This window comes from Solanum lycopersicum, chromosome 5, assembly GCF_036512215.1.
Source record: "Solanum lycopersicum chromosome 5, SLM_r2.1".
In the NCBI taxonomy this organism is placed as follows: Eukaryota; Viridiplantae; Streptophyta; class Magnoliopsida; order Solanales; family Solanaceae; genus Solanum; species Solanum lycopersicum.
Genome location: NC_090804.1, coordinates 55,216,206 through 55,227,637, shown reverse-complemented (window position 1 = coordinate 55,227,637; position 11,432 = coordinate 55,216,206). Strand labels below are relative to the sequence as shown.

The window sequence follows — 11,432 nt, the reverse complement described above, 5'->3', positions numbered from 1 at the left end:
CCAGTGGCGTGATGTAGTCTTTTGTTAATTTTAAGTGGCCAGTACTAATATGATCAAATCTTATTTCTATTTTTATGAACTACTTCTGCGTATTATTGTCATCTCTTTTTGCTTACATTCACATTTTCTATGTAGCCATAGCCCTAGATTCTCTTGTTCTCATATGTTGGATTTTACGTATGTTTATTGTCCCTCCTTTTCAATGATATCAAAGGGGGGAGATTTGTAGTAGTTGTTCAAGGGAGACAGGAATCCAAGTGTAAGGGGGAAATCTATGTAAGGGGGAATCATGGTTTAAAGGGGAATGATGTCCATAAAAGAATACTTTATGTATTTTGTGAATGAATGTATAGGAACAAATGCATGTTGGTTTGTCATCATCAAAAGGGGAAAAATCGACAGGAGTCTCTCCACAAGATATTTTGATGATTACTCACAAGTGCCGGGACCCGGTCCTCTCCAGAATATGAAGAAAACCAGTCTCACCTGCCAAAAGTAAAAACAGTTGTAAAAAGTTGTCTGCGTCAAGGAGGTTGGTGAGAAGCAGAGTACTTCTCCAATCAAAACCGACTAGGTTGTTTTGTTTGATGGACAACAAATCTTGATGATATATATCAATCAAAACAACACATATTACTCATTCATTCAAAAAGGGAAACTACTTTCAAGCATCAAGAATAACAAGATATTGATCAGAAGGATTTCAGTTCTTCTTGTTATTTGTTGTTTTTATATTTGAATAGAAAGATAAAGGTTACGGTTTGGAGGTGGTTATAATTCCCTATTTATCACAATTGTAGAAATTTTTAAATTTAAAATACATTTTGAATTCAACCTAACTTCACTTTCTCATCTTTATCATGTAATCATGTATTCTTTTACATGAAATTTAAAGATTTAAAATAATCTATAATTCAAAAACAAAAAATTAAAGCAATTTTTAAAATAATTAAAATTAAAAATTGTTTGTAAAACAAATACGAACGCAGTTTTAATAAATACAAGTGTATTAGTCTTAGAAAAACTAGAAATATAAATTAAAAATGATTATTGAAACGGTGATATAAAAAATATATATTGTGTTTTTCTTTCAAAAAAAACCACAAGATAGTGGGTTACTATTTAAAAAGAGTTAATTTTTCTCTATTACTTTATCAATTTAAAATACCATTATCCAAAACAAAATAATATTTCTTCTACTAATCATTTAAGCAATGTTTAGGATTTCAGAGATCTTCTTGATTTATTTATTTTTTTTAACTTGTTTATATTTTACAGTGCATGTTCTTTGTATTTTGGGAATAGTAGTCTATTTAGTAGATCGGTTAAAGAATTTCCATAACCAATGAAGAAATCAGAGGCGGATCTAGGATTTAAAAGTCCTGGGTGCCACATTGTTCAAGTAATATAAGCGGGTCGGTTGCTTTAATTTTGAGTTACAGTCGAGTTATTTATCTTTTTTCGATCTCTATAAACAAATCGATCAAACATGCATGTTGATAATATTCTCTTTTAGATATTACGAGATTAAAGCTAAGTAACAATTAAATTTTTATTTCTTTTTAGGAATTAGTGGCCTTATTTGCTGAAACTTTGAGGAAAAAAGAGTTTTCTCACACTGAAATTTGAGCTTGTATAAACTATCTAAGTGTTAACTCAATATATTCATATTCCATTGACTTTACGTGTTGTTGCAAAATATAACAAAAGAGAATACAAATTTTAGTTTAAATCTAGTCATCTTAATTAGCAAGAATGTTGGTGAAGATCGAATTCAAATTAAAAGAACTCTAATAATAATATTTATCATTTTTAAAATTTATATTTTTTGAAATTACTATTTAAATATATTCTTAAGAATATTTATGTTACGTTCATAATTTAATTGATAAAGTATAAACACGCGACACTCATATCAAGAGATCAATAATTAGTGAAATAGAAAGTAAAAGAACTTTAAAATTAATTATTGTGAATAGAAGTCAATTTGAATTAGCAAAGAATACTTGTATATAATTAAGAATGAATGAAAGGGAAAAAAACTCACACATTAAAAAAAATTAAATAAGAGAAAACAAAAGGATAAAAAAGAAAGTAAAAGCTTCCAACGAGGTTCAAACCAATGTTGCCCGTGTGGCATACTATATACTTTGCCAATTGAACTGTTAATCATTTTATTTAGTAGGTGGCAAAGAAAGTATATATTCGCTTTCTTAAACATGTATACATATATACGAAGGTTTTTTCGAGATTAGTGGGTGTCGTGACACCCCCAAAAACACCTATAGATCCGCCCATGGAAGAAATGGTTTCAAAGATGCACGAAATGAAGAGTTTTTATTTATTTATTTCAATTTGTTTATACTTTGTAGTGTATCTTGTTTGTACGTTACGGTTGATCTTCTATTTGGTAGATCTATTAAAGAATATTCATGTAATGCGAAGAAATTATATCAAACATGCACGAAATAAAGATTTGAAAATGCAAGAAGGAAAAAAATAATTTAATGGTAGTGTTTATATGGGTATTTCTCACTATCTTTTTTTGTGTGTATTGACACGAGAATTTTAAGAATTTTGAATCTATTATAGAGTGAAAAATTTGTTATTCCGAAAATCTAGACATCATATCAATATTCGAAGTCAATTATATTCTTCAAAATCTTAAAAAATAATTTGAATATCGATGGTTTCTATATAATTATTTTCAAATCTTTAACCACCTAGAATTATTGTTTATAGGCATTGTAATCTAACCAATTTTCAACATGCTTGATGCTTTGCTTGTTAATAAGTTTTAAAAAATAACTAGATTCCACTAATTTTTGTATTAAAATCAAATCCTAATAATCTAGTAGGTTGCTAGATGTAAAAAAATATGTTATAACTTTTAGCATTGTCTTATCCCGTAGAAATCATGCCAAAGGATTAAAATGTTCATATCATTTAGATTTACAAATTACGTCTATATGTGTTACTCCGTTTTGAACACTTAGAAATCATATTTGTAGGTTTATAAATAAATTTTAGCATACCCACTCCAATATAATTTGTTGTGTATATTTTTGCCCCCTTTTAAATTAGCTAATATTATTAATTTGACCTTTTGAAGATTTCTGCACTTATGATGCAATATGTTGTTTTCTTAAAATAATAATGATATTAAATTAAAATCATTGCATGCATTTAACAAATTACTTCGCTTTTGAATATATTTCATAGTAAGTTCTTTGTATTTAATAAATTTACTACAATAATGTTCTACTAGTTTTTTCTTACAAAGTTTTGCAACATTTTTTTAAAAGTCATTATTCAATCCTCCCTGCAATTTTTGCGCAACCGCAATTCATTTCCAGTACCAACAGAACCGGATTTTACAGTAAGCGATTCCGGCAGAGGCGGTGCCACTGAAGATGAAGCATGAATTACCGGTTCAAATAATGAGCTAGTTACAGTAGAGTATACCATTGTTGAGTTGAGAGAAAAAAACAGAGTGAAAAGAGTTTTTCAGTGAAAAGGGTTTGGTTGTAAGTGAAAAATGGAAAGAGGTATCTGGCTTTAATATAAACGGTTTGGCGTTACTTTCTAAAAAAAGAAAAAGAAAAAAACTTTTATTATATTTTGTATAAATAATTAGGATTTCTTTACGAAATTATAATATGAAATCATAATATATAACATTTATTATTAAGTAATTATAAGCATAAGTTTAATATAAAAAAAAAGAAAAAATAAATTATCAAAACAAAAAAGGAGTTGTTTTGCTAATAAAAAGTGATTTTGTGCTCGTTATTATAACTTATATAACGATTATTTGAAATTTATTGATTTTTTAAAAAAAAATCATGTTGTTTAATTAATCGAATAAAAATGTCGAATACGTTAAAAAATAATAATTTCACGCGTAAATAAATAGTCGTGAGCTCTGGAATCTGAAGTTAGAAGGTTCACTACGACTAAAAAGAATAATTCGTTAAAATTGAGCGAGATGTCAGAATTATTAATGGACATCTATCAAACGACAGTTAATTCAGTTTGATTAATTTTTTTGTAATTCAATGTTGAGGTACTTACCGTCATTATTGTTAAAAAATCGTTGGGTTGATGAACAACTTAACGTTATTGCTATTTTAAAAACCGTTGAATTTTTGAAAAATTATTTATATAGCGTTACTAAATTTTGACAAGTCGCAAAAAGTTTATTCATAATGGTAGTAAAATAATAAGGAAAATCAATTGTTTATTAAAAACCAAAAAAAAGTGTACTGATAAAAGTAATTATGTCCTTCTAAATAACTGAAATAACGGTTAGATGAAATTTTATCGATTTCTTTTAAAAACATTTTCATATTATTTATTAACTAAACAAACATATCGAATACGTTAAAAATTCATAATTTCACGCGTACATTAATAGTCGTGAGTTATAGAATTTGAAGTTAAGAGGTTCACTTATCTAATCTGAAATAAATACTTATTTTTATACGACTAAATCCGATAATTCGTTAGAGTTGAGCGACATGTCAGAATTATTAACAGATGTCTGCCAACCAACCGTTAATTCACTTTAAGTATTTTTTTGGTAAGTCAGTGTTGATGTGCTTACCGTTATTATTTTGAAAAATTCATTCGGTCGATGAACGACTTAACATTATTGTTATTTTGAAAAACCGTTGGATTTTGAAAAATAGTTTATACAGCCGTTACATAAATTTGCCGCTCAAAATTTATCCATTATTATATTAAAATAATAAGGAAAAGTAATTATTAATAAAAAAAAGTGTCAAATAAAAGTAATTATGTTCTTCTAATAACTAAAATAACGATTAGATGAAGTTTATCATGTTCTTTTAAAAATATTTTCATATTGTTTATTAACTAAATAAAAATATCGAAAACGTTAATGTCACGACCCGAAAATAGGTGTGATGGCACTTGTCTTATCCCACCAAGACAAGTCAGCCTAAAACCTAATATCTAACAAAGTGCGAAAGTAAATAATAATCCAACAACAATTTCTAGTATGAAATCAAGTCATATTAATTCAATCCCCAAAACCAGGTTGTCACGTGCACAAGCCTCTAATGTAAATATTAGAATTGAAACAATATGGAAGTCTAAAATGAAGTTGTCTTCCAAGTAAAAACAAAGTCATAAACTGGAGTAGGAAAGTCCGCTGAGATGACAAGCAGCTACCTCACAACCCTCCACAAGATGCCTCGGAAACGAAAAGAATGACAGGTGTCACGAAGATCCGGGCTCGTAACCTACAACAATTTGTAGACGCAAGTGGTGAGTACCAAACCACGCGGTACCCAACAAGCAAACCTCTAAACACAAGTTAAGTGAACAAAATACGGGTACTTCTTACACCCTATCTAAACTTCCACACTACAGCCTAACAGTTTACAGTTTACCAAATACACAACTCAATAACCACACTCTATCAATTTACACATTCTCAATAACAACTCAATATTCAACAGTCACAAGCTTCACAGAGAAACAATCACAAGATCAGCAAAACACGTGTTCAAGTTCATCAATAATAAAATGTGCAATGCCATTAGATGCAATGTCAAGTATAATGATGCATGTCTTTCTTAACGATACACACCCGTTGTCTCTCAGTCCGGGACCCATGGGGGACATATCTGTCCATACATCTGTCGCGACGTACGACACGACCCTCGATAATAGTAACCTTCACGGTGCGCGATACATCCCTCGAAATATAATATCCATCGCGGCGCGCGATAAGACCCTCAAAATGATACATCCTTATACCACAATCATGTCTCAGATACAATGCAATTGACATGCTCAAATGAAAATGAGGAGATAACCATTTTAATAATAAAACATAATTTACAGCAAGGAATACAACACTAACAAATAAGCAACAAGTCTCCAAATCGTTCTCAACACCACACAAGGAAATACACGAATTTCATACGCTTAACAAGAGTTTAGAAATCCACTTGCCTTAGCCAATCGAATAATTACTCTTCGACTTGAGCCTTCCCTTTCCATTGAGCTTCTGAACCAATGGAATCTATTCAAGTATATATTCACAACAAGGTTTCAGAACTAACAACACTCACACTTTTATGTGTTTAACCTTGACCTAAAAATACACCCCAAATTTATAATCAAGTTTGTAATTCTTGATGTCAATTAAAATTTCCACTATCATAGTTTTCAAGTTTCAAGTTTAGAATTGCATCCCAAATTTTTCCAACGTCATAATTTAAATGGTACTCACAAAATTTTATTCATCTAGTATTTAAATTACATACCAATATATCAAGACTTGAACCATAATATAATAACTAATATTCTGAAATTTACGCCTAATGATGCCATTACGTATTCTGTTTTATGTTTTTATTTTGTTCTTTTTTTTTAATTTTTCAACCCACTAATGATTGGCTCATTATGAGCCAATCGTTGACCCACTAATGATTGGCTCATCATGAACCAATCATTGATCCACCTCAAATGGTTTCTTTTTCTTTACTGTTCACGTGATTTTTCTGTTGATTTTTTTTCATGCAATCTACTTTCATTGTTATACACACATATATAAAATTAACTATATAATATTTATATGTATGCACATGTATGTTCATAAAATAAGAAACTAAAGAAAAAGAAACTTACCTTAAGCCGTTCGTAGCCGCAAATGTAGAGAAACCCTTCGCCCTTTTTTTTTTGTTTTCCTTATTTCTTTTTCTGAATTATTTATGTACTAAAAGTGGTAATTTACTCATATTTTTTTATTAAATAGTCTAAAGGGTATAAGGTCTTAAAAATTTTATCACTTTAGCCCATTAACTATTAATTTAATCAATAATCTTCAATTATTCATCCATTAATTAACTCTAGTTAAGCAAATATTCAAAATTTTCAAAAATGACCTTCCAGGTCATTACATTATCCACCACTAAAAATCATGTTCGTCCTCGAACATAAAGTAAAAGAAATTACCTGAAGCTTTAAAAAGTTGAGGATATCTAGCATGCATATCAGACTCAGTCTCCCAAGTTGCCTCTTCCACTGATCGGTGCTTCCATTGCACTTCACTGAAGCAATCTCTTTGGTCCTAAGCTTTCGAAGTTGCCTATCCAAAATAGCTATAGGATCCTCCTCAAATATCAAGTCTGGACCCAACTCCACAGAGTCAAGTGAAAGCACATGAGGTTCATCCGGAATGTACTTCCGAAGCATAGATACATGGAAAACAGGATGAACTGCCGACAAACTAGGTGGCAAGGCCAACTTATAGGCCACCTCTCCCACTCGGCTCAAAATCTCAAAAGGTCCAATGAACCTAGGGCAAGCTTGCCCTTCTTTCCAAACCTCATCACACCCTTCATGGGTGATACTCGGAGCCAAACATGATCACCCTCCATAAACACTAAGGCTCTAACTCTCCGGTCTGCATAACTCTTTTGTCGACTCTGAGCTGTCAATAATCTATATTGAATCATACGGACTTTATCCATAGCATCTCTCAGCAAGTCTGTATCCAAAGAGTCCATCTCCGTCGAATCAAACCAACCAATCGGAGACCTATACCGCCTTCCATACAACGCCTCGAATGGGGCCATCTGGATACTAGAGTGGTAACTGTTACTATAGGTAAACTCCGCTAATGGTAAATGTTGATCCCATCTAGCACCAAAATTGATCACGCACGATCGAAGCATATCTTCCAATACCTGAATGGTCCGTTCAGATTGACCATCTGTTTGAGGGTGAAATGTCATACTCATATCTAACTGAGTACCCAGACCATGTTGTAATGCCTTCCAGAAATGAGAAGTAAATAGAGAACCTCGATCTGATATGATAGAAATAGGAACTCCATGTAGTCGAACAATCTGACTAATATATAACTCGGCTAACTTTTCTGCCGTATATTTCACCCGAACCGAAATGAAGTGGGCAGACTTGGTCAGCCTATCAACAACAACCCAAATAGAGTCATAACCACCCACTGTGGTCGGCAAACCCACAACAAAGTCCATAGTAATCCGATCCCACTTCCAAGTAGGAATAGGCATCTTCTGAGATACACCCCCGGGCCGCTGGTGTTTACACTTGACCTGTTGGCAAGTCAAACACCTCGAAACAAAGTCTGAAATATCTCTCTTCATCCCACACCACCAATAATGCTGACTCAGATCATGATACATCTTCGCCGCTCCCGGATGGATGGAATATCGAGAACAATGGGCCTCCTCAAGAATCAATCTAATCAAATCGCCTGTCCTGGGCACACAAATTCTACCTCCGATCCGCAATACACCATCAGAATCAAGGACAGCCTTCTTAGCTTCCCCTCTCAATACTTTGTCTCGAATGAGACATAATTTTTCATTATCAAACTTGTGTGCAAGAATCTGTTCGACTAAAGAAGATCGAGCCTCAATAAAAGCAATCATCCCATCACTCTCCTCTGAGATCTGTAATCGGACAAGACTGTTAGCTAACAATTGAACATCTCTAGCCAATGGTCTCTCCTCAACACTAAGAGATGCAAGACTCCCCATGCTATGAGTCTTCCTACTCAAAGCATCGGCCACAACATTGGCCTTCCCCGGATGATACAGAATGGTCATATCATAGTCCTTCAGCAACTCAAGCCATCTTCATTGCCTCAAAGTTCAAATCCCTCTTGCTAAAGAGATACTGAAGACTCCGATGATCAGTGAAGATCTCACAATGCACTCCATACAAATAATGACGCCATAACATAAGTACAAATACCACAGCCGCCAACTCCAAATCATGAGTAGGGTAGTTCTTCTCATGGGATTTCAACTGCCTAGAAGCATAAGCAATCACTTTCCCCTTCTGCATCAACACACCACCCAATCCAACTCCTGAAGCATCACAATACACTGTAAAGTCTACACCCTTCTCAGGTAGAGTCAACACAGGAGCTGAAGTAAACAAAGTCTTCAGTTTTTGAAAGCTCAGGTCACACTCATCAGACCCCTGAAAACGCACATCCTGTCGAGTCAATCTAGTTAATGGAGCTGCAATAGTAGAGAAACTCTGAACAAATCGTCGATAATAGCCAGCCAATCCCACTAAACTCTGAATCTCAGTAGGTGAAGTAGGTCGCGTCCAGCCTCTAACTGGCTCAATTTTGGCCGGATCTACTCTAATACCCTCCTTGGACACCACGTGTCCCAAGAATGTCACAGAAGTAAGCCAGAATTCACATTTTGAGAACTTGGCATACAACTTCTCTTATCTCAACCTCTGAAGTACAATCCTCAGGTGTCGGACATGGTTTTCCTCAGTCTTAGAGTAAACCAAGATGTCATCGATGAAAACAATCACAAAAGAATCAAGGTATGGTCGAAACACCCCATTCATCAACTCTATGAATGTTGCGGGGGCATTAGTCAATCCGAAGGACATTACTAGAAACTCATAATGCCCATATTGGGTCCGAAAAGCTGTCTTAGGGATATCTGATGCCCTAATCTTCAACTGATAATACCCACACCTCAAATCAATCTTAGAGAACAATGATGCTCCCTGTAATTGATCAAATAAGTCATCAATACACGGAAGAGGATACTTATTCTTCACTGTTACTTTGTTCAACTGTCTGTAATCAATACATATCCTCATAGTCCCATCCTTTTTCTTCACAAACAATGCAGGGGCACCCCAAGGTGACACACTAGGGCGAATAAAACCCTTACTCAATAAATCCTGCAACTGATCCTTCAATTCTTTCAACTCTGTTGGAGCCATACGGTATGGAGGGATAGAAATAGGCTTGGTTCCCGGCTCCAAATCAATAGCAAAATCGATATCCCTATCGGGAGGAACACCTGCAAGATCAGAAGGAAATACATCGAGAAACTCCTGAACCACGGGAAAAGAGTTCGTGGGAGGTGGTTCAACACTAGTATCCCGAATAAACTCTAAGTAAGACAAACACCCCCTCTCCACCATTCTCGGAGCACGAATAAAAGAGATAACCTTGCTAGGATAAGAGCCACTAACACTCTTCCACTCAACCCTCGAAACACCAGGAAATGCTAAAGTTACAGCCTTAGCATTACAATCAAGGACCGCTTCATAAGGAGAAAGCCAATCCATATCCAAGATAACATCAAAGTCTACCATCCCCAGAATGATTAAGTCTATCCAAGTGTCATTCCCAGCCAAAGAAATAAGACAGGATCGATACACTCGATCCACCAGTAAGGGCTTGCCCACGGGTGTAGAAACACGAATAGGTACAGTCATGCTATCACATATCATATCAAATTTAGCAGCAAAATACATAGACACATAAGAGAATGTAGAACCTGGATCAAACAACACAGACGTAGGTTGATGGCATACTGGGATAATACCTGTAATAACAGCATCAGAGGTCTCTTCCTCAGGTCTCCCGGGGAAAGCATAGAAGTGACCTCCTCGTCCACCTCCATCCTGGGTGGTACCTCTACCCCCACTCTGCTGAGCTGCAACACCACTACTAGAAACTCTATCACCTCTACCTGACTGAACTTTGCCACGACCTCTACCCTGTGGTGCTGGTGGTCTAGTCTGGAATGAAGAATTAGGTCGAGGCTCACCACGACCCCTTTGTGAAGTACACTGCCGCATTAGATGATCGGGATCTCCACAAGTAAAACAAAATCTCTGACCTGGGAACTGTTGTGTGGACCCTGAAAACCCATTATAATTTCCTCGCCCTGTAGGCCGCTGCTGTGAACCGTACGAGCCCTGACCTGGGCTATAAGAACCCCTAGATGTCTGGCCACCCTCAAATGTCGGCATAGATGCATGAATAAGTCCCCGCTGCTGAAAAGAACCACTCACTCTCTATGATCCCCTACCTACAGATGAGGCACCATAAAACTGGCCTGATATACAGGACCTTTTAGGGTCCCCAAACTCCTCTCTCTCCATCAATTCCGCCTCTTTGGTGGCGCTCACAATGGACTGGAAAGAAGCCCCCTCCCTAGATGCCCAAAACATAGCTGACCTGATAGAGAAATCAATCCCCTCACAAATATGCGGATCCTCTCTGTCTCATTTGGAATAATGGCCAACGCATGCCTAGACAACTGGAAAAATGCGCCTCATACTCTGTAACCGATAAACCATCATGTCTCAGACTCTCAAACCTCAAGCGACTCTCCTCTCTCACGCTTCATGGGATAAAACGATCTTGGAATGCACTAGCAAACTGCTCCCAAGTCACTGGAGGAGATCCAACTGTCAAACATCCCAAATAAGTCCTCCACCAGTCTCTCGTTGGTCCACGAAGCTGGAGTGTAGCATATCGAACCCCATGTGACTCAGCTAATCCAACCACCTCTAGTAAATCTCGGCATATAGTTAGAAACTCATGAGCGTCCTCGCTCTTCCCACCCTGAAACTGAGGT

The 11,432-nt window shown here is 35.3% G+C and overlaps 1 protein-coding gene across 1 annotated transcript; it reads right to left on the bottom strand.

The window, feature by feature from the left end:
* Positions 1-429: 429 nt before the first annotated feature.
* On the bottom strand, positions 430-10,821 carry LOC138348901 (uncharacterized). Its single transcript, XM_069298498.1, has 10 exons — positions 10,689-10,821; positions 10,392-10,502; positions 9,706-10,343; positions 9,442-9,558; positions 8,890-9,186; positions 8,313-8,471; positions 7,841-8,111; positions 7,434-7,750; positions 6,991-7,218; positions 430-486 (listed from the first exon to the last, which is right to left on the bottom strand). Exons 1-10 carry the CDS (start codon positions 10,819-10,821, stop codon positions 430-432), a joined length of 2,328 nt encoding a protein of 775 aa, XP_069154599.1.
* Positions 10,822-11,432: the final 611 nt, after the last annotated feature.